At 43.0% G+C, this 24,342-nt stretch overlaps 1 protein-coding gene and 1 long non-coding RNA gene across 2 annotated transcripts in view; one reads left to right on the top strand and one right to left on the bottom strand.

The window, feature by feature from the left end:
• pip5kl1 (phosphatidylinositol-4-phosphate 5-kinase-like 1) overlaps nucleotides 1–13,924 on the bottom strand; it is a 73,823-nt gene extending 59,899 nt beyond the window's left edge. Inside the window, exon 1 of the mRNA XM_069918327.1 lies at nucleotides 13,654–13,924. Coding sequence (XP_069774428.1) covers nucleotides 13,654–13,665 — 12 coding nt within the window. The 5' untranslated portion in view covers nucleotides 13,666–13,924. The remainder of the gene's footprint in view (nucleotides 1–13,653) is intronic.
• On the top strand, nucleotides 177–20,445 carry LOC138754301 (uncharacterized). Its single transcript, XR_011351644.1, has 3 exons — nucleotides 177–408; nucleotides 12,097–12,213; nucleotides 20,275–20,445. It is a non-coding gene; the product is annotated as an uncharacterized lncRNA (long non-coding RNA).
• The last annotated feature ends 3,897 nt before the right edge of the window (nucleotides 20,446–24,342 follow it).

Genomic DNA, 24,342 nt, shown 5'->3' with positions numbered 1-24,342 from the left:
CAACTGTTAATTTGCCACACCCAAATGATTATTTGTATCCATAGAGTTTTTAATGTAACAAAATGTCACAAAGCACTTCAAGGCTGGCAGTGTTAGTAGCTGTTAGCGCAACATTATTACGGTGCCAGTGACCTTGATTCGAAACCGGTGCTGTCTGTAAGGAATTTGTACGTTCTTCCTGTGTCTGCAGGGGTTTCCTCCTGGTGCTCTGCTTTCCCACCACCCTTCAAAACTTACGGGGGTATTTGGGCAGCATGAGCACATGGGCCAGAAGGGGCCGTGACCACATTTAAAAATTCAGAGGCATGATTTTTTACAAAACTAAGCCCGAGAAAGTGACGACAGAAGATATGACCAGATGACTGCAGAGGTAGATTTTAAGGAGTGTCTTGGAGAAGAGCAAGGAAGGTAAGCACTGTGAAGGGGCTGAAAGCACAGCTGCCAGCCAGGAGTGGGGAATGGGTCAGACTGAAAACGGGACTCTCAGAGGGTGGAGTGATGAGGATCTGCCAGAGAAAGGTATGGCGGAGGCAGAAAAGGAATTTGAACACAAGGGTAAGAATTTTGAGTTGAATCTTATGCTGACCAGAAAACTGATCAAGCTCATAGAAGGACTAGTCCATTCAGACTCTCATATCAGCCTCCCCATTTTCCTGCATTAACTCCATATCCCTTGTTTATTTCAATATTTAAAAATCTAACGGATCTCCGCAAGATTGACTATTCCACATAACAGCATAAATTGAGAAGTACTAAACGCACTGTTCTGAAACAAACCAAACAATTTAAAAGGGTAAACAAAAACAAAAGGTGAACCAGGATGGAAACAAATCATCTGAAAGCTGCCTCAAGCATGAATTGTGTCACCAATGTGTTTCAAAGGGCCACATCACCAGAGCTTGTTGGAATAAGGATTAATCTGAGTAAACAACATTAAAGGGAAAAAAATAAAAGATTCTCAAACTTCCTGGTCTCCACCATTCTCACCACATAAAGAACACAACCGAAGATTGTTTCATAGTGTTCACAATGCTAATGAAAAGAATTGCTTTTTAGAACCATCTACCATCTACCAAAGAATAACTACTGTTATGGCAACAAATGACTTACATAGTATACAATATAAAACATAACAGCACAGTACAGGCTCTTCAGCCCATGATGTCATGTTGACTTAAGTAAACCTACTCCACAACAATCTAATTTTCCCCTACCTCACATCCATAACCCTCTAGTGGAAAATCACAAACGACAATGAGGAAGTGTACAGGAGGGAGAAAGAGCAGCTCTTAGAGTGGTGTTATACCAACAACAACGTTAGCAAAACCAAGGAGATGATTGTGGACTTCAGGAGGAAATCAGGGGAACACAACCCAGTCCTCATCGAGGGCTCAGAATGGCAGAGGGTCAAGAACTTCAAATTCTTGGTTTCAACATCTCTAAGGATCTGTCCTGGAGCCTCCATGTTGATGCAATCACAAAGAAGGCTCGCCAGTGGCTATACTTTGTGAGGTGTTTGGGGAGATTTGGTATGTCACTGAAGACTCTCGACAACTTCTACAGGGGTTCCATTGAGAGTATTCTGGCTGGTTGCATCGCTATCTGGTATGAAGGCGCCAAATCTCAGGACAAGAAAAAACTCCAGAGCTTTGCTAACTCGGCCTGCGACATCACAGGCACCAGACTCCACTCCGTCAAGGACATCTACATAAGAAGGTGTCTTAAAAAAGCAGCTTCTATCCTCAAAGACCCCCACCATCCAGGCCACATTCTCTTTTCTCTGCTACCATCAGGGAAAAGGTACAGGAGCCTAAAGATGAGCACTCAATGGCACAAGGACAGCTTCTTACCTGCTTCCATCAGATTCCTGAATGATCAGTGAACCAAAGACACTGGCTTACTTTTTGTGCTTTTTAATATATTTATTGTTGTAAGGTGGTTTATAATATGAATGTTTGCACGATGATGCTGCCGCCAAACACCGAATTTCATAAATTCTGATTCTGATGTGAGGTTGCTGCAGAGGTGCCGGGTGACACTGATGAACCAGACTAAATGTTCAGATGGGTGACTAACAAACACTAGACCTGAACATAAGGGCACAGCTAAATCTGAAAACCTGTGCAATTAAAAACAGTTGGAGTTGCTGACAGATGAATAAAACACTAAAGGCAGATGCAAACATTAAAATTAGGGAAGAATCTGGTTGAAAAAAAAATAGCTCAGAGTTGAAGGAACAGTCATCATGTTCAGATGTGTGAGGCTAGAATATTTGGGGAGATACTGGTGTCACGTGAATAAAAGTTCTCACGACTAGGAGAACATAAGCTTTTATTAGCTTATAACTCTAGGGTAGGGTCTTACAGTGGTCTTCAGAAGGGCTCAGGGTTTAGGTGGGAAATCAGAGTTATATATGGGTAGATGGGGGTGGAGCCAGCCATCAGTATAACACATCACCAGTTCACTGCAACTGGGAAGAAGTGTTTTTGAAAGATGAGTTGGGCATATAGAAAGGCTTCCAAACCAAAACATGACAATCATAATGGTCCACCAATGTTCATTAAACCAATTACATTAAAATTAAGGGAAATTGACAGGCTTATCCTGTGTAACTGTTCTGATGTTTAGAATCAGAACTTATTGTCACGAATAAGTCATGAAATTCTGTGGTTTGCATTCATATAAACTACTTTTACAACAAAAAATAAAAAAATAGTGCACAAAAGGTAAAGCAGTGTCTTTGGTTTATTGATTATTCAGGAATCTGATGGCAGCGGGGAAGAAGTTGTTCTTGAGTTGCTGAGTGCTTGTCTTTAGGCTCCTGTACCTTTTTCCCAATGGTAGCAGAGTGAAGGGGACATGGCCTGGTGGGGTCTTTGAGGATAGAGGCTGCTTTATTAAAATATTGCCTCATGTAGATGTCCTCGATGGAGTGGAGTCTGGTGCCCGTGATGTCGCAGGCTGAGTTAACAACCCTCTGGAATTTTTTCTTGTCCTGAGAGTTGGCACCTCCATACCAGACAGTGATGCAACCAGCCATAATGTTTTCCATGGTACACCTGTAGAATGTTTTTGAGTCTTCGGTGACGTACCTAATCTCCTCAAACACCTCACAAAGTATAACTGCTGGCGAGCCTTCTTCATGATCGCATCAACATGGAGGCTCCAGGACAGATCCTTAGAGATGTTGACTCCCAGGAATTTGAAGTTCTTGACCATCTCCACCAATGAGCTCTCGATGAGGACTGGGTCGTGTTCCCCTGACTTCCTCCTGAAGTCACAATCATCTCCTTGGTTTTGCTAACATTGATCGCAAGGTTGTTGTCATTACACTATTCAATGAACTGATCCATCTTCCTTCTGTACACTTCCTCATTGTCATTTGTGATTCTGCCAACAACTGTGGTGTCATTGGCAAACTTGTAGATGGTATTGGAATTGTGCCTGGCCACAGTCATGGGTGTATAACAAGTAGAGCAGTGGGCTAAGCACGCCCATTTTTTTGAAAATTTTATTTTTTCAATTTTCCCAAAAACATTGTATCACATCTGAAAAAAACAATTCTTTTTAATGTATTTAAACTTTCTTTTAGTATAATTCACTTCTCAGATACAAACACTATGTCAGCTTACTTACAATTTCCTTCCATCCCTCTCACCCAAATCTTTGAAGATTAAACAACAACTGAAGCAATTAAAATAACAAACAGGAAAAAAAGTTAAAAAAACGAAAACTTCAGTGTACTGCCTGTCTTTCTAAGCTACTTCTCTCCTTGAGGTGCTTCACTGCTGTTGTCTTGTTGTATTTTGTTAGCTTTTTTGAAGTGTGGGTTGTTGCTATAGCTGTGCACCAAAGTGCTCTAAAGAGGGTTGCCATATTTTGGCAAAAGTATCGTACTTATTTTTTAAATCATATGTTATTTTCTCCATGGGCACGCAGTTGGGCATCTCCATGGTCCATCGAGTGATAAGCAGGCAGGAATTAGACTTCCAGGTGATATCAATGCATTTTTTGCTAGCACGCATCCTTAGGGTGTGCCTGTGTTGATCATCAGTGAGGAAGACATGTTGCTTCCAATTCGTACTGACTGCGGTCTTCCAATGACGAAATCAAGGATCCAGTTCCAGAGTGGGGTGCAGAGGCCCAGAGTTTAAAGCTTCTCGACCAGCACTAAGGGAATAATGGTGTTGAAGGCTGAGCTGTAGTTGATGAAAAGCAGCCGTATGTATGAGTTGCTGTTTTTGAGGTGATCCAGGGCTGAGTAGAGAGCCAGCGATATTGCGATTGGTGTGGAGCGATTATGATGATGGGCGACTTGCAGTTGGACCAAACCTTTACGTGTTAATTCTGTCCATGACCAGCCTCTCAAAGCATTTCAGCACAGTAGAAGTTAGTCCTACTGGGCGATAGTCATTGAGGTAGCTCATACTGCTCTTCTTGGGTACCGGGGTGATTGATGCCCTTTTGAAGCAGGTGCAAACCTTTGACTGCAGCAATGAGAGGATGAAAATACTCGTGAACACTCTGGTTGGTTGGTTGGCTCAGATTTTCAGAACCCTGCCAGATATGCTGTCAGTGCCTGATGCCTTGCGAGGTTCACCCTCTTGAATAATGTTCTGATGTTGTCCTCAGAGACCAATATCACAAGGTCCTTAGCCTTTGCAGATGCCATTTGGTTGATAACTAAGAGCTATTTTTGCAGACATATGCTCTTAACAAACTTGAAGAAATAATTAAACACCCTGAAAGACAAAAATGAGCTTCCATCTGTTTTATACATTAAAACATAGAACCTCTGGAACCCCTATACTACATCCTCACTGCCACCTAGCTTTGTAGCATTAGTGCACTGATATGTTGCACTCAGTCCCCTCACTTAGATCATTAAGTGCAAGGGCCAACACAACAATTCTTGCAGTGCCTTACTGGCCTCAGCCTCCCCAAAAATGAACCACTTGTTCTCTCTCTTTGCTTTCTGTTTACCAACCTTTAATCACATCACTATTGAACCTGTAGTACCTCTTGTTGTGATTTTGTTTAACTCTCTGTACACCACCTTATTACGTGGTATTGTGATCCATTGATTCATCCACTTTGCACACTCTGCTCTCAATAACACAGGCTACAAGAACCTCATTTCTGTTGGGCAAATGCCTCTAAACCATAATTTTCTGGATTGCCTTCACCCTCCTATCCCAGCATCAGTAATAAGCCTGGAATAATCTTTAAAGATATTCAAAACTATTATTTTTTAAAAAAATAACACATAGTGAGAACACTTCATATAAATCTATTTAATTCTTTATAATTATAACAATTAAGTAAATAATGAAAGGAAATTATCTTGAATTTACTCTTCTCCCATGAAAATGAATGATCCAAAGGACATGCATCAAGTAAATTTGATAGCCAGTTGGTAGATTTCCAAGCTTTAAGTGCAAAGAAATCTATGGGCGTATACCCTTCCGGACCTCCTGAACTTGCTTATACCACCCCAATTTCCCTATAATTTGATTTCACTCGCACTTCACTGCGGATTCAATCAAGTCTGGCCTTATCAATTTCCTTTATTCCAATTCTACTTCTACCAAATACACCTAGACAGTTGTACCCCTTTACTTTGATTCCACTGTCTCTTTGTTCCAAGTCACAATCATCCCTTTACTTCCATTCACTGCCATTCCAGCCTCACTGCTTTGATCCAGTTCCACTTAATCTAATCTTCTTTATTCTGACTTCACTTTACTCCAATTTTACTAAAACCCGTTCCAGTCACTTTGATTCCACCTGCTGATTTTGCCTTAACTACCTCAAATTGAATTGGTTTTTGTATTATGCGCAGTGAAAATCCTTGTTTTGCATGCTATCCAGTCAACCTATCCTTGAGTACAACAGGTACTACAAAATAAAACAAAAATACAGAATATAGTGTTACAGAGAAAATGTTCAGTTAAAATGACATCATTTCACAAATGTGAAGTTCATTCAATAGTCTGATAACAGTGGGGAAGATATTGTCCTTGAATCTGGTGGTGTACATTTTCAAACATGTATTTCTGTCCGATGGGAGGGGGAAAAGGGTGTGACCAGGGTGGGATATTAAGGAATAAAAAAATTGTGAGGGGGGGGAGTGGTTGCTACAGAAAGAATCAGTGAGATCAATCATGATCTTCATGAACAGCGGAGCAAGCATAGATGGGGTGGAACTGAATGGCCTATACCTGATTCTATTTAATATGCTCCCAATGTGTATATCTGCTGAGTTGTCATATCATGTTTTTTTCTCTGAATCCAAATAGGATATATTAGCAATAGTGACTAGTTTCAAAGAGCGTATAAAAAGAAGGGAGGGGTAAAGGGGCTGCCTTTTTATGGATCATAAAATAAATATGATAAAATTCTAGTTTTAGGCAAGATCAATGACTGAATGATAAACCATGTGAATGTACATGAGAGAGGGTCCTCATTGTATTGCAGGTTGCAGGTTTGGAGAAAGGAAACAAAACCATGGTAGAGTTCAAAAACAAAATTAAAGTGTTCCTGGACTAAAAGGATCAGCTAGCACATGAATGATCAGGGTACATGAGTTGGTTTAGGCTCGGGTGAGTATCAGAGATTTGAATGATTTCTATTTAGTTGAAATGTATTGATGGAATTTTGGATTCTAAATCTGGAACATCAGAATCAAGGAAGAGAGGAGGTCAAGAAGAAAAACAATACAGGAGCAAGAGGCCATTCAGCATCCCCAATTTCAATTAGTTATAATACTCAACAACACTCAATGACAAAATCGATGGAAGATCATTTATAAAGAGAAATTCAGGTTTAGAAAAAGTGAAGGAAACAAACTCAGCAATAATTATTAGAATCGAGATTAAAAATTTCTACAGTGTAACAGAAGCAAGGAAGGAATGTTGAAACTTACAAACTGTTTCAGAATTCATGGCAAGGATTTGTTGACTGTGCAAGTATATATGCTCCACACCAACTCCTCTCCTTTATATTGTTGCATACTCTCTGTATACTTTCTTTTATCTCTTAAATTTAAAATCTAATTTGATACGAACCACATAGGTTGGAACATTTGTCAGGAAAATGCTAAAACTGTATGCAATTTTCACACTTTTTACAGAGATATTGCAAAGTTTTATTCAAGTTCGATTTATTATCATCCGATTGCACAAGTACTACTCGACAAAACAGCGTTATCCGGTCCTCAGTGCAAAACATGCAGGCACACAACCAGACGTAACACACATACAGACAAACAAAACATATGCAGAACAAATATACAGAAATAAATATTGTTTAGTAAAGATTGGATAGTGAGACTAGTTCATTTGGTCGATCTGCATTCTCAAAGCCTGCAGAAAGAAGCTGTTCCTCAGCCTGGTGTTACTGACTCTGATACTCCTGTATCTCTTTCCTGATAGGAGTGGTTGGAAGATGTTTGCGGAGTGGAAGGGGTCCTCAATGATTTTGCATGCCCTCTTCAGATAATGATCCTGGTAGATCACATTGAAGGGGGGAAGGGAGATTCTCTGCCATTCTTATGTCCTGTGAATTGACCTCTGATCCAATTCTCAACAGCAGCTGCACCACACTGTAATGCAGCCAGCTAGGACATTCTCAGTAGAGTTCCTGTAGAAGGTTAACATGATGGTGGCCAGTGGCCTTGCCTGCTTCGATATTCCCAGGAAGCGGAGATGCCATTATGCATTCCTGACAAGTGTGAAGATGGTGTGTGTCTATGATAAGTCACTTTTGTTCAGTGGACTCCAAGGAACTTGGTGCTCTCCACTCTCTCTACTACAGAATTGTTGATGTGTAGTGAAGGGGGTCATTCCTGGTCCTCCTGAAGTACATGATAATCTCCTTCATTTTGTCCATGTTGAGACTCAGTTAATTATTCTTGCTCTACATCATGAGATTTTCTACCTCTTCTCTATAGTGTTACAAGCCCAAAGGTCCCCAAAACCCAGCAGCCATAGATATTCACCATGACAAATGGTTACTTAAGCAAACATTGTTTTTAATTATCTTTAAACATGAAAAAAGAATCAACTTTAACTTATCACTATTAACTTAACTAACCTAACTTAACCCCCTTCTAATTCTAAGCGCACATGTATGTAATGTGTGTGTAAATTTAAGAAAGTTCTTTGGTTCACAGTCCAATCTCAATTCTAATTCTTCCAAATTGTCTGGTTGCAGGCAATTCTTTTACTGTGCACAAAATGTAGCATGTATAAAGTTCACCAGGCTTTGGTGCTCGAAAGGTAAATGATTACCATTCAGGATGGTTCTTGTAGGTATGCACAGAGAGATGTGTGGTTCCAGGATTTCCACAACTGAGGTACCACCATTGGTCACCTCAATGTCTTGCTGTTGAAACTTGTCCCATCAGGGTTCTCCAGATGATAACCTCTTTCTTTCAGGCTACCACAGAGTTATTTTCTGTTCTTTCTATTCCAAGAGAAACATCAGACAGATAGCACTTCTAGCCATCCGCCACTCTGGAGCTTCTGTTTCAGTTCCAACAAGCTTCTCCTGGTTTGTAACAGCTTTCTGTGTCACACACAGTTCAAGACTCCTTTCTGTCTGTCTGTCTGTCTCTCTCTGAGACTCTCACTGCCAGGAAGCATGTCCTTCTCTCTCTCTCACTTGCAAAACCCCTGACCTTCTCCAGCAAACAATAGGAGTTCGTCTTTTGGTTAATCTTTTGTTTTAGGTAAACAATAACCCTTCAATGGCCTCCCTATGAAGAGGTATTAGGAGACAGCCTGTCTCTTGCTGTGGCTTTAAAGACAATAGTCCATTCATTCATTTCAATTAACAGCCACTTGTGAAATCTCCATAGCACTCTCCATAGTTTCTGTAAAGTCACTGAATATGAATTCTTCAGTATTTCAAATAAGTTCTGCTCTAAAGTGTGAATATGTAACCCAATCTACTTTTCTCAATTTATCTCCCAAAAACATCTCCAAATATTCCATCACAATAGTGCAACTTGTTGTTGTTGCTGATGAGGCCAACTACAGTTGTGTCATCTGCAAACTTGATTACTCAGTTGGAGCTCGATCTGGTGTTGTTGTCGTGGGTCAGTAGTGTGAACAGGAGCGGGCTAAGCACACAGATGCTCATCGTGACAGTACTTGATGTTCTGCTACCAACTTGGACAAACTGTGGTCTTTCCATTAGGAAGTACAGAATCCCATGACAGAGAGGGGTATTGAGAGCTTCTCCAAAAGCCTCTGGGGAATTATTGTATTCATGAGGGATGATGGCTGTTGTCAGTTTTTTTCCACATGAAATAGAGTCTGGTCAAACCACATTCAAAAAGGTGATAAATTCAGGAGGAAGGAAGGAAATCAGGAATGAAAGGATAACTTATTTGATATATTTATAATCAATAGTAACAAAAATTTGCTTTAAAATGTTTGGATAATACATTGATATAATGGAGCTTCCAAATAATAACTACAGCATTTCCACTGAAAATACTGATTTGAAATGTTCACAGAATCCTCTGTGCCCCTCTTGGAAAAATAATCTTTTTTACTTATACTCGGCACAATTAAGGCAATATTGATTGTTCATCCAGATGTGGAGAATGGTTCTATGTGGGCAAGTTACAAGATGAGCAATTGTTTCACACAATACTGATCTCCAAACTTCACAGGGGCATGAGTGAAGTGGGTGGGGGGGGGGGGGGGGGGGGTCCCTAACATCCAAAGCTGGGTGTGAGTCTGATCAGAAAAATCAAGTCAAATCGGACGCTCTGTGATGGCAGCACGGTTATCTTCCTAGCCTCTTGAATGGTCCCTGATTTCCTTAGATCCATAAGGGTGACTTTGCCTTTAGATACTTACATCCTGAGCTCTGGAATTCTGTTTCAAAACAGTAGCACTTCTTTCCTCCTTTACATAGCCTTTAAAAATTACTTTAAAGCAGTTAAAATATGTTAAAATTACCTAGCAGATGACATTTGCTCTTATACTTCCTTGAGCACTTGATATCAAATTTTGCTCTAATTAAATGTCCTGGAAAGATTTTACTCCATGAAAGATGCACCCCTAACTACAATTAGTTGTCTTGCCATGGTCGCATTTTACTAACGTGTCCACAAAGGTGATATGTTTATATCTCCAATAAATCATGAGGTATGTGAACTTCACACTCTAACTACAAAAAGGATTTACTGCTTAATCAACTAAATGCCTGAAAAGACCTTTGAATGAGGTGGGAAATTATAATCTTTCTTTGCCAACTGACTTCTGTCAACCTTAACCAACTTTGAAAGACTGAAGCGGGAGCATTCAATTTGTGGAAAATGCCAGAAACCCCTGATCTTTTTTAGTTAGCATACTCATTTACACCTCATGCAGAGATTGTGACATTCACACACAAAATGATACTCACAATAAACCATCAAACTGAATCAAAGGCGATGGAAAGTTCTGGATGAACAATGTGGTGCCCATGAACAGTTTACAAGGTCCTCATAATCCTGCATGTGAATCAGTACATTTGTAAATTTATTGATTATTTAGATTCTTTGCAGTTTCAGGCACTCTATTCTGCAAAAGGACATTAAAACCATTAAGAGTGAAGGGGTGGACTCACTAGAAGTAGCTGTGAATGTGAAACAATGAGGAGAACATGAGACTGGGCAAAGATTTAATTTTTATTTTATGGTAAAAACATTTTTGGTTTATTGGATAAAGGGATTCATGTTCTTCAAGATCAGTCAAAGTACTTGGGACTTCAGATACTGGAAGCTAGAGCAAAAAGCAAACCGCTAGAGGAACACAACAGATCGAATAGCATCTGTGGAGGGATCAACTCCCATCTAGTACAATCAGCATAATCTTTGTTCCTTTCTCCCTCATATATTTCTCCTTAAACACGTCTATGTTATTCACCACAACTATTCCATATTGTAGAGTCCCACATTCTAACATCTCTCTGGGAAAGCAAGTTTCTTCTGACTTCCATTTTATATTTATTAGTCACTCATTTTCATCTTCCCTACCATATACCTTCCACATATTTATTCTTATCAAAACCTCTCATAACTTTAATTATTTTTATTGGCCTTCTATGTTTGATAAATCCTAGCCTGTTCAATCTTTCCTAATTAAGTATAATCTCTCAGTTTTGGTGCCACACTTTTTATATTCTTTATCCAATGTCTTGATATCCTGATGGAAATGTGCACATGGAAGTTGGGTGCCACCTCTAGGGGAATCCACCTGGCCTTCTGTTGTTTGTCAGTGTTACAGCAACATGTTCACGTGCTGGGAAGCAATCATCCATAAGGTGTTATTTCTGAGCTCTTTATTGCAAGGTGCTTGCATTCTCTTTAAGTGCATCATGTACCTCTCTACACATACAACAATGATTGAGTGAGAAATAGAATGTTGTGATTGGAACTGGTCAGTGCAAGATCTCCAGTGAACTCAAGTCTTTAGCAGTATTCAAACATAAAAATATAATCTGTCAATATCCAAATATTCATCTTATTCCTGTTAATACCATTACCTAACAAAAATGGATTTATTCTAGTTTTTGAAATGATAAGAACATAAAAGTTTGAATTGGAATGAAATAAATTAATTGTAAAATTTCAAAATAAGTGACAACTGCAAGGTATACACTGTAGATACAAACTTGTCAATGCCAAGGTCTTTACTGGTATGAGGAAGCATTTCAATATATAATCAACAATTAGATTGGTCCCTTATGTAGGATAATGGAGCCAAACACCTCTAAAACCTTCTAAAAGGGTGGCACAGTTAGCATAGCAGTTACAGCAATATTAACGTTCCAGCGAATCAGGTTTGAATCCATTGCTGTCTATAAGGAGTTTGTATGTCTTTGTGTGCCTGTGTCTGTGTGGGTTTCCTCTGGGTGCTCCAGTTTCCTCCCACCCTACAAAACGTATGGGGGCCTGTTACAATTCTGTATGTCTAAATTTACATTTTAAAAAAGGCAGCGCTGTTATAGCAGGATAAAAGTGTCAATTAGATTCTGATATTAACATAAATGAAACCAATTACACATCTGCTACTCTGTGATTGATTATAAATTTAGGAAAATCAACAAGACAAGCACAAAATGAGAAAAGCACAACATTTGCAGATGCTGGAATCTTGACTGAAGAGAACCTGGAGAGACTCAGGAGGCAGGCAGCATTCATGGAGAGAATTGGTCAGTAAACGTTTTGGGTTGAGATTCCTTATTGCATCTAAAGTAGGGAGGGAAATAAAATATATATATAGCGGGCGGGCAGGAAGTGGCTGGTGAGAGGCCAAGATTTGATAGAGTACTGGGCAGAAGAAGGGGTGGAGACGGAGGGAAGGAGAAATGAGGTTTCCTCCTCTACCAGTCTCTCCATCTCTCCCACCTTCCTCTGCCCGGTACCTCATTATTTCTCTCCAAAGATGCTGCCTGGCCTGTTGAATCACTCCAGCCTCTCTTTGTTCAAGCACACCACAGGAACAGGGACAGATAGTTCAGCCCCTTGAGCCTTGTCCTCTATCCCTTCAGCAACATGGGACATTCAGGAGTAGCTTCTTCACTTGGGCCTGGTGAGGATTTGAAACTTTCCCCATGAAGAGTTGTTGGGACAACCATTATCACATAGTCATTTAACTAAAGGCTTGATAACAACACAAAGGAGAAAACCAGCACACTGATTTTCTGTGAAGTGGAAATAAAATCGGATGGGAGGTAACTGTTACAGATCCAAAAATATAGCTGAGTCAATGGGATCAATGGCATGATTCTATAGATTTTTATGTAACTACACCACAGTTCTCCTTTGCACTTTGTATAAAATAAATCTTAATAACTTGTTCAACCAAAGTTCATACCTTTTAATTCATAGAATTAACCGCAATTCCTAATTTCATCTTTCTTTCTGCTGCCTTTTTAAAATGAACTATTCACAGAATGTGAATATCGCTGGAAATGTTGGCATATATTATTGTCTATCCTTAACTGCTCTGAACGCAGAAGATAACTAGACATCCACCGCGTTAGGGTCTTGAGTCACATCGGCCAATCCAACTGATGGTGTTTTTTTTTAACTGAAGGAAATTAGTGAACCAGATGGATTTTTAATATTTTCACATTACTGAAATTAACTTTAATTCTAGATTTATTTCACTGTCTGAATTCAAATTCTACAGCTGCCATGAAGAATTTATCTAACTTCTCTAGATTAATAGTGCAGACCTCTGCTACTAATCCAGTAACCTAATCTCCATGCTGCCATACGGCTGCCAATACTGTATCCCCAAATAAGAGTTAATTTTGAAAGATTGTCTGAATTTATTGATCAGCACCTTAAGTTCTAGTTGGACACCAAACCTTCAAAAATTAAATTGTTTTACATGCAATCCAACAAAGAAAATACATTACTCTGCAAAGCAAGATTGGAGAAATGCTAAAAAAAAGTCTGGGAATCAATGTTCTGGTATCACCCAAGAAACACATACCTGCCACTTTTAAATGGTATAAATGAAACTAAAAACTTTGTTTACCAATCCAATTTATTCTTATTATGTTTATAGTAATTTTTAAAATGCAGTAAAATCTTTTCAAGCATACTAAAAGATGTGACAGCTTTCAATTAATGTTACTAACCTCCTCAGCCATAATGCAAGGATGTTGTCAGCAGTCTGGTTGTCTTCTGACTTGATCTGATGTATTCAGTTATTTCTCTAGGCTCCCAGGGGCTAGACTGAGATGATAATCCCTCTCCTTTCTGGCATCTTCCTTGCTAGTTATTCTCTCTTGATCCTGGTACTAGTCAGGCCTTCTGGTCTTTCATGCAGTTTCTCCAAGTTCAGGATAACAGTTTTATTTCAGGCTACACCCCTGTACCATAGAAACACAAAAATCCATCACTCTTAGCTTGCTGAATCGAGAGCATGTGGGCTGAACCTTTATTTAAATTATAGCAGGGGAGGTCAGATTTCAGATTGCTGAATGCAAACTCATTTGCAGCCTCTCAATATGGATTTTTTTTAAATAAATCCTTTTTTCTCAAGAACAGAATATTTTTTTCTGACCATGTACATTTTTAATTGTATTTTTGTCACATCTAAGAATGGAATGCTGCAGGGCACGGTTTTCAGACTGTGCCAGAATAAAATGCTCCAGTCAGCACAACTAATATTGACAGCACTGCAGCTGATTCCTGCGCTCAGTCCACCCTATAATCATACATTAGGTAATAAACAATCACGTTGCCAAGTAACTTCAAGCGCCTATTTCTTTCACTGCTGCAGGTGTTTTTTAACAAAACACCTAGTAGAAAAAATACCCTTACATCACAACAACAAATGTCAAAGTGTCAGCTGTCCTTAGAGTCAAGCCTGAAAATTCTTACTGCAGTTTCTTGTTTCCATCTCCAGCTGTGATAGTCTCATGCTGAATGGAAAGAACATTTATTTATATGACACTTCACACTACCTCGGAACTCCTCAAAAGTACTTTGATATAATCATAGTTAAGGATCAAGCTTCCACATTATTTCTTTATAGTCTTACAAACTTTTCTATCTAATTCTTTTGAAATTAACTATTGAATCTGATTTAATGTCCTCAAAATAAGTAAGTCCAAATCACAACATATTAGTGTATTAAAATATTCACATCTACCATTTTGTTCATTGGTCAAGTATTTTAACTCTGTCTCCACTGGATATCAGCCGTCCTTCCCACAGAAAGAGCTCTGTTTATCGCACACTAACAAACTCCTCCACAAAATAGCCCTTTAACCTTCTAGTAGTTTCAGAGCTGAATCTTGAAGCTGGCAAACCTCGTAGCATGGTGCTGGCTTTGCTGTGCAGCCAACAGACAGGGACAGCGCGTGGGGAAGAAGGGCATTGTTATGAGGGAAAGTACCTGCACATGGGAAACACACTTTTGTTATGCATGTTGTGACATCTGCCAAGGGGGCCACTGTGGGAACAGTGCAAGTATAAAAGTCGGGGCTGAGCCCTAATAAAACTCAGCTTAACTTGACTACACTACGTGTGTGTCTTCTTTCAAGTAGCACATGGCTACATTTGGTGACCCCGACGGTTTAGAAGGCATCTAAACCCAACGATGAGTGAACATGCAGCAGTTAACGCGGTCGCTCTCAAGCTGCCGATCTTCTGGACAATTCGACCACATGTGTGGTTTGACTAGGCTGAGGCACAGTTCCAGATCTGGCAGATCACAGCAGAATCCACCCTGCACTACAACATGGTGAGTGCCCTGGACCAGGACACAGCAGGCCAGGGGGCCAACTTCATCCAGGAGCTCCCATCGGAAGGCGCGTACACCATCTTCAAGGAGTTGCTGGTTTAGACCTTTAGGTTCTCATGGCGTGAGAGAGGGTCACATCTGCTCCACTTGGATGGGCTGGGGACAGGACCCTGTCAGCCCTCATGAACGAGATGCTGGCCCTCCTGGGCAAACACCAAGACCTACATCATGTTTGAACAGGCATTCCTGGAGCAACTGCACGAGGACGTCCAACTGCTGCTGGCTGACACGGATTTCAGCGACCCCCAGAAAGTCGTAGCACCAGTGGACGTTCTGTGGAAACAGAAGAGAGAGTGCACGGTGTCCGTGGGGCTCGTCACTAAACCCTCCAGCCAGACCCGTGCAGAGCCACCAAGAGAACAGCAGAGGAGGTGATCCAGACAACCAATGGTGTTTCTACCACCAGAGATGGGGCGCCGGAGCCCGCTGTTGCAGGCCACCATGCACATTTCAGGGAAATGTCGGGGCCAGCCATTGCTAATGACCACGATGGGTGGCCACCAAGACAGACTCCTGTACATTTGGAATCGCCAGTCTGGACAATGCTTCCTCATGGACATAGGAGCAGAGGTCAGCGTCCTGCCCCTGTCGGGACAGGACACCAGGAACAGGCAGTCAGGCCCCATGCTAAGGGCTGCCAACAACAGCATGATTTGGACCTATGGTAACCTCTGCAGTTGAGAGGCAGCCTCTTCTCGTGGGTGTTCACACTGGCCTTAGTGGAACAACCGCACCTCGGAGCATACTTCCTGTGCACCTACAGCCTACTAGTGGACCTCGAGAAGACTTTTCAAACCTTCCCCCTCAAAGAAGCCAGGCTCCCAGCATTTCACCTGGACTCCGTACAGAGATCGGACAATGAGTACGCTAGGGTCCTGGCTGAGCTCCCTCCAGTGCTCACCCTCCAGTTCACCACAGTGATGCCCCGACATGGAGTATAGCACCACATCCTGACCCATGGCTCGCTGGTCCATGCAAGGGCAAGATGTCTTCCTCCAGAGAACCTCCAGCTGCCGAATGAGGAATTCAGGAAGCTGGAGGATCTTGGCATCGTATGGCGGTCAGATAGCCCATGGGTTTCTCTCCTGCACATAGTACCCAAAGCAACTGTGGGCTGGAGACCGTGCAGTGACTACTGTCCACACAACGAGGCCACAACACCGGATCGGTAACTCATGCCACACATCCAGGACTTCGCGGCTAACCGGCTCAGGGCAAGTATCTTCTCCGAGGTGGGGGATATCATGCGGGGATATCATCAGATCCCAGTACACCCCAATGATATCCCCAAGACCGCCATCATCACCCTGTTTGGCCTCTTCAAATTCTTCTGAATGCCGTTCGTGCTAAAGAATGCCACGCAGATCTTCCATCGGCTCATGGACACAGTGGGTCGAGACCTTAATGGCACTTTTGTATACCTGGACGACATCCTGGTGGCAAGCAGGAACCAACAGGAGCATATGGCACACCTCCGCAACCTCTACACCCGACTGAGTGAGTTCAGTCTGACGATCAACCCAGCCAAAAGCCAGTTCAGATTGGAGGCCATCGAGTTCCTGGGCCACAGGATAACCAAGGAAGGAGCCACACCACTACCAGTAAAGTGGAGGCCATCCAGAAGTTCCCCAGACCCAACACAACCAAAGGACTACAGGAGTTCATGGGGATGATCAATTTCTAACACAGGTTCATCCCCTCAGATGCCCGGATGGCAGGCAAGGCGAAAGACATCACCTGGAATGAGGAATCAACAGAAGCCTTTGTGAAGGCCAAGGAAACCCTGGCGGACACTGCTCTCCTGGCACATTCCAGGTCAGATACTCCAATGGCCCTGATGGTGGATGCCTCAGGAATGGCGATCGGTGGTGTTCTGGAGCAGCAGAATGAAGTTGGCAGCCACTGGCTTTCTTCAGCAAACATCTGCAGCCTCCAGAACTGAAGTACAGCGCTTTTGACAGAGGTACTGGTGCAGTACTTAGCCATCCACCACTTCAGGTACTTCTTAAAGGGCAGGTCCTTCATAGCTTTCACAGATCACAAGCCCATGACTTTCGCCTTGGCTAAGGTCTCAGACCCCTGGTCGGTCCGCCAGCAACGATGCCTGTCTTAGATATCGGAGTACACCACAAATGTAAGGCACGCCACCGGCAAGGACAACGTGGTGGTCGACCCACTGTCCAGGCAAAGTAACCACGCGCTATCAAGGGGAGTGGACTTTGTGGCACTGGCAGAGGCGCAGCAGAAAGACAAAGAGATGCCCCAATACAGGACTACCATATCGGGACTGCAGCTCCAGGATATCCCAGTCAGCACAGGTAACACCACCCTCCTGAGCAATGTGGCCACCGGTCAGTTCAGACCCTTGGAGACGACAGGTTTTTGACTCCATCCATGGACTGGCTCACCCATCCATCAGGACCATGGTCCAGCTGGTGGCCAGCAAATATGTGTGGCATGGATTGCAGAAAAAGGTCAGCGGGTGGGCGAAGGTGTGCACATGGTGCCAAACAACCAAGGTACAGCAGCACACCAAGACCCCACCTCAGCATTTCGAGCACGCAGAACGAAGATTTGACCACATCCACGTGAACGTAGTAGGTATCCCAGGGTTTCTGCTATCTGTTCACGAGATTGCTTCACCAGGTGGAAAGAAGCAGTCTACACGTCCACACCTCATCCACCAGGGCCCTCATCCTGGGTGGCACGGTTTGGGTTACCATCCCACATCACATCTGACAGAGGGGGCCAGTTCATTTCCAGTTTGTAGTCTGACCTTGCCAGACTGAGGGATGCCCAGCTGCATCACACAACAGCTTATCATCCACAGTCCAATGGGTTGGTGGAGCACTTCCACAGGCACCTCAAAACTGCGCTCATGATCAGACTCCAAGGATCCAACTGGGTAGATGAGCTACCATGGACACTGTTAGCCATCCGCCTGGCACCCAAGGAGGACCTCAACACCTCTTCAGCCAAACTCATCTACGAAGTTCCAATGGTGGTCCCGGGAGAATTTGTACCATCCTCAGGCAGAGAGCAGGATCACCTTGCAGCATTCCTCAGCAGGCTAAGGGAAAGAGTTGGCAACCTGGTCCCGATTCCACCTTGCAGACACAGACTTGCGAGGACCAAAATACCCAAAGACCTGCAGGATTGTGAGTATGTTTTCATTTACAGGGGTTTACATCATCCACTGGTTCAGAGGCCATACGAGGGTCCATTCCAGGTCAACCGCAACAACAGGGCCATGTTCGAGCTGGAGGTCGGAGGCAAAATAGAAGTCTTCACCACCGACAGGCTGAAGCTGGCATACCTAGACCTGGTTCGCCTGATCTAGACACCATGCCAAAGAAGCAGGCCACCGAAAGCTGCAGAGACTTTGCCTCCGGGCACCAACGACAATACCACCGGTTTTTTGGGGGGGGTCATGTAGTGCCCCACCACCAGGACGATTGAGCTAGTGCTCCGGGCAGCAAGCACAACCAAAGACGAGCACCCCGCGCACCGGCACTGGCCCCAACAAGCAAACCAGCAGGTGAATGGCATGGGCAGCTTAAAGGCCGGCAACCCTAAAATGGTGCTGCCTTTGCTGTGCAGCCAACAGACAGGGTCAGCACATGGGGAAGAAGGGCAATGTTATGCAGGAAATACCCGCACATGGGAAACACACTTTTGTTAAGCATGTTGTGATGTCAGCCAAGGGGGGGGGCCACAGTGGGAACAGTCCAAGTATAAAAGTCTTGCCTGAGCCCTAATAAAACCCAGAGCTTAACCTGACTACACTACCTATGTGTATCTTCTTTTTAGTAGTGTGTGGCTACATATAATGTCACAAGAGGACTCAATGAACGATTATACAAATACCGCATATACAAATATACAAAAGAAATCCTTAAAATGCACATTAAGTCAAGAAATAACTTCTCCCTTAAAAGAAAGGAAAAGAAACAGAGGACAAAGGAGAGAAGAAGAAAAAGGAAAAGGGGAAAGAGCTGGCATCAACATTTAATACAATAAAAAGAGAAATAAAAATATTAAATTATTAATAAGGGATAAAAATTAAATATAAAATATTTAATAAATAGACTAAACTATCCAGACATTTAAATAATTCAAATTAAAGCTGGCAAATAGCTATATGAACATGTTATATTCATTCCTAAGATATAACTAATTTTCTCCAGGGTGAGACAATTTTGCATTTCCATATTCCAACAATCAATATGTAAGAGGGAATCGGATTTCCATGTTACCACTATACATTTCCTGGCTATTGTCAAAGCGATTTGTTTATAAATGGGACTCAAAATGAATCAGGAAAAAAAAAAAAAAATCTTCTATTGAGGTATGTATTTTATGTCTGGGACAAGATCAAACAATTTATGGCACTAAAAGAGGGATTATCTTCAAGATGCCTTTATTTCAAAATAATAATACCCATGACTTTGGGGAATAAAATTGTAAACATCTGGTACCAAAATAGTATCAGGTGTATTGAGGGTTGTTACAATAAACGGAGGCAATTCATGTCTTTCGAGAAACTAAAAAATATAATTTGACTAATAGCTGTAGAACATCCTTCTTCTATCTCCAATTACGATCTTTTTTTAAGGGATAAATTGGGACCATCCTTGGCCCTACCAATGTGCACACACATGGAGGTCCTAATTCAAGACGGGAATGCAACTAAATTTATTTCTACTATATATTTCCTGCTCCAAGACCAAAGCTCAAAAATTGGATTTCATAGATCTCGGGCAAGATGGGAATTGGATTCGGGCATTATAATTGATCAACAATGCTGGTCAAATTTATGCTTAGGTAGTATGACAGCTCTTTTTAATTCAGGTATAGAATAATACATTTCAAGTTTTTACATCAACTGTATCTTACACCTCTGTAGTTTACATAATAGTAAATCTGAAATCTCAAATATGTGTTTTAGGTGTGGCATAGTTACGGCTCCTAGAACGCTTCCACCAGCGTTGTCTCCGCTCCATCCTCAACATCCATTGGAGCGCTTACATCCCTAACGTCGAAGTACTCGAGATGGCAGAGGTCGACAGCATCGAGTCCACGCTGCTGAAGATCCAGCTGCGCTGGATGGGTCACGTCTCCAGAATGGAGGACCATCGCCTTCCCAAGATCGTGTTATATGGCGAGCTCTCCACTGGCCACCGTGACAGAGGTGCACCAAAGAAAAGGTACAAGGACTGCCTAAAGAAATCTCTTGGTGCCTGCCACATTGACCACCGCCAGTGGGCTGATAACGCCTCAAACCGTGCATCTTGGCGCCTCACAGTTTGGCGGGCAGCAACCTCCTTTGAAGAAGACCGCAGAGCCCACCTCACTGAAAAAAGGCAAAGGAGGAAAAACCCAACACCCAACCCCAACCAACCAATTTTCCCCTGCAACCGCTGCAATCGTGTCTGCCTGTCCCGCATCGGACTTGTCAGCCACAAACGAGCCTGCAGCTGACGTGGACTTTTTACCCCCTCCATAAATCTTCGTCCGCGAAGCCAAGCCAAAGAAGAAGAAGTTATTGGTACTTTTATACATTTTACCTGGTTATGTGTGAAATTAAGGCCTTTTGGATAAACTTGGGGGAAATTTTAATGAAATTTATGGGGGTGGACTTGCCTCTTGATCCATAATTGTTCCTTTTGGGAAATTTGGTTGTCATGAATGTTAACTTCCCCAAAAATAAATCTGTTGAAAAATTTTTAAGGTCTGATCTTTTTACTGACTTTTGAAGAAAAGTTGCTAAAACTCTCCGCCCTCTGAGAGAAAAAAAAGCCTCACCTCTCTTAAACAGGTAACCCCTAGATTTAAACCATGACCTCTAATTGTAGTTTCCCTTGTGGGTGAAAATATCAGTTCCACATCCACCTGTCAAGACTCATCAGGACCAAACATCTTTCAATGAATTCCCCTCCCTTTAAAACTCCAGCAGCCTGTACACCCTTTCCTTCTAGGATAGACTATACATTCCACAGTACAATAAACCTTCTATTAACTGCACCTAATCTAGGAACATCCTTCCTTGAATAATAAGATCAATGTACAGTTACCTAGATGTACTCTCATCAATGCCCTACAAAACAGAAACAAAAGCCCACGACATTTGTATTCATTTCCCTTTGTAATAAACAAGCATTTTGTGGTTATGCATTAGTCCCCGGGGCCAGACGCAATATACCCCAGGTTGCTATGGGAAGGGAGGAAAGAGATAGCTGGGGCATTGGTCATGATCTTAGTCCTCCTTAGCCACAGGGGAGAGTTGAAAATGTTTCCTTGTTTCCTTATTTAAAAAAAGGTAATAGGGAGAATCCTGGGAATTATAGACTGGTGAGTCTTACGAGACTGGTTGCACTCAGAGACAAATGAGGAGTACAAACACGCTTTTAATAGCATTCAATCAATAGCCAGTAGACACAATAGTCCTCAGGTGAATCTGAGGTAAGGCGGGAAAACCAGGGTTTATATTGGGGTATGTGAGGGTGGAGCCAGCATCAGAACAATACACAGACAGTGAATTCCAGTTCACTGCATTCACCCCTTCCTTCAGAATTGAGCCTGTGGGTGTAAACAGAGACAATTCATTCAAAAATCTTAAAACTTTACAAATATTTACAAGTTAAGTCTGTCAGGGGGTCTGGTAATTCTGGTTGAGAGCTGCAGTACTGGAGGACTTTGGGGTTCCCAATCCTCCTGGAACCCATGGTACAGGGTCAGTGGGTCTTGAGGTCTCCAGCTCAGGTCGTGGAGTGAATTGGTCCACTTTCTGAGCAGTGTCCTCCGGGTCCCTGAGTGGGGTACTTGGTAGTTCCTGGCACACATGAGGCATTGGACTCTCAGTTCCAGTGGGTGCCAGGTCTTTGATTGAGACAGTGTCCTCTCTGCCATCAGGGTATGCCACGTAAACATACATTGGGTTGGCGTGCAGCAGGTGCATCCTCTCAATCAGGGGGTCTGTCTTGCTCCTCCTCATGTGCTTTCTCAGCAGGACTGGCCCCGGTGCCATCAGCCAAGCTGGGAGAGTAGTCCCAGACGTGGATTTCCTCTGAAACGTAAGCACAAGTTCATGAGGAGTTGAGTTGGTCACCGTGCAGAGGAGCATCCTTATGGAGTGGAGCGCCATGGGTAGGACTTCTTGCCAGCATGAGTCTGGAAGGCCTTTGGACCGCAGAGCCAATTTCACGGCCTTCCATACAGTCGCATTCTCTTTTTCAACTTGTCCATTCCTCCGGGGATTGTAGCTAGTCGACCTGCTTGAGGCACTGCCCCTTACGAGCAGGTACTGGTGTAACTCTTTGTTCATAAATGATGAGCCCCGGTCGCTATGGATATAGCTGGGATATCCAAACAGGGTGAAAATAGAGTGCAAGGCCATGATGACCATGGTGGTGGTCAAACATCATTGAGCCTAGCAACAGCCCACAGAGAGCTCAGGTGGTAGTCGTGAAAGGGGAAGAAAAGTCCAGGCTAGTGATTGACTACAGCCAAACAATTAATCGTTTCACACTCCTGGATGCGTATCCCTTCCCTCGAATTTCGGACATGGTAAACGAGATTGACCAGTCCCGGGTCTATTCAACCATCGACCTGAAAGCTGCATTCCATCAGTTACCAATCCATTCCAAGGACTTCCCGTACACAGTATTTGTACAGAAAGTGTGAGTACTCATCGATGACGTTGAAAAACATGGAAGGGAGGGGACCCTTGAAATTGAGTCTTTTGAAGGGGCAGGATGCCTTTATCAAAGCGCTTTGTCGGGGCAGTAGAAGTGCGGCTTGTCCACACAGACCTGGAAGGACATGGTCATCTCCCTGATGTCCTCAATACAGTAGGGCAGGTTGCGTGCCTTGACGAAATGAGCCTGGGTGGCAAAGCTCATGGTGCAGTGACCGCAACTGGCCAGTGTGTGCAGAGGCACAGATTCCTCTTGACAGGGCATCTGGAAGTTCATTGAGAATACCTGGCCTCTATGCTATGTCATAATTATAGGTGGAGAGTTCGATCCTCCACCTAGCAATCTTATTCTTTATTTTGCACCTCCTTCATTATTAAACATATATGCCACCAATCGCTGGCTGGTGATCAGTATAAATTTTCTGCTGGCCAGGTAATGCCTCCAGTGCCTGATGGCCTCTACAATGGCTTGAGCCTCTTTCTTCACAGATGGATTCCAAAGCTCGTGGCCTTGTAGGGTGCAGGAGAAAAAGGCAACTGGCATGCTTACCTGGTTAAGGGTAGAGTCTAAAGGTCAGAGGCATCGCTTTCCACCTGGAAGGGTGCGCTCTTGTCCACCACATGCATGGTGGCCTTTGCAATGCAGCTCCGAATATAGTCGAAAACCACCTGGGCTTCAGACGACAATGAGAAAGAGGTGGATTTTAAGGGGGTTGACCTTATCCACATAGTGAGGGACCCACTGAGCGTAGTAGGAGAAGAAGCCCAGGGACCTCCTTAAGGCTTTCATGGTCCCGGGATTGGCAGGTCTAACAGGGGGTCCATTCGATCGAGATGAGGGCTGATGACACCATTCTCCACCGCATAGCCCAGGATCGCCAGACATTTCATCTGGAATCCGCACTTACTGGAGTTGTACATGAGGTTCAGGGCCTTGGCCAGTGGAGAAACCTCTGGAGATTGGTGTCATGGTCTTCCAGAGAGTGTCCACAAATGGTGGCATTGTCAAGATAAGGAAAGGTGGCCTTCAACCTGTACTCGTCGACCATTTTGTCCATCTGTTTCTGGAAGACAGAGACCCCATTGGTGATACCAAATGGGACCCTCCGGAACTGACAAGCCATCCGTCTGCCTCAAATACTGTGTACGGGAAGTCCTTGGAATGGATTGGTAACTGATGGTATGCAGCTTTCAGGTCGATGGTTGATTAGACCCGGGACTGGGCAATCTCGTTTACCATGTCCGAAATTCAAGGGAAGGGATACGCATCCAGGAGTGTGAAACGATTAATTGTTTGGCTGTAGTCAATCACTAGCCTGG

This window comes from Narcine bancroftii, chromosome 1, assembly GCF_036971445.1.
Source record: "Narcine bancroftii isolate sNarBan1 chromosome 1, sNarBan1.hap1, whole genome shotgun sequence".
NCBI lineage: Eukaryota > Metazoa > Chordata > Chondrichthyes > Torpediniformes > Narcinidae > Narcine > Narcine bancroftii.
Note: the sequence above shows the minus strand (reverse complement) of the source record. Positions and strands in the feature narration are given on the sequence as shown.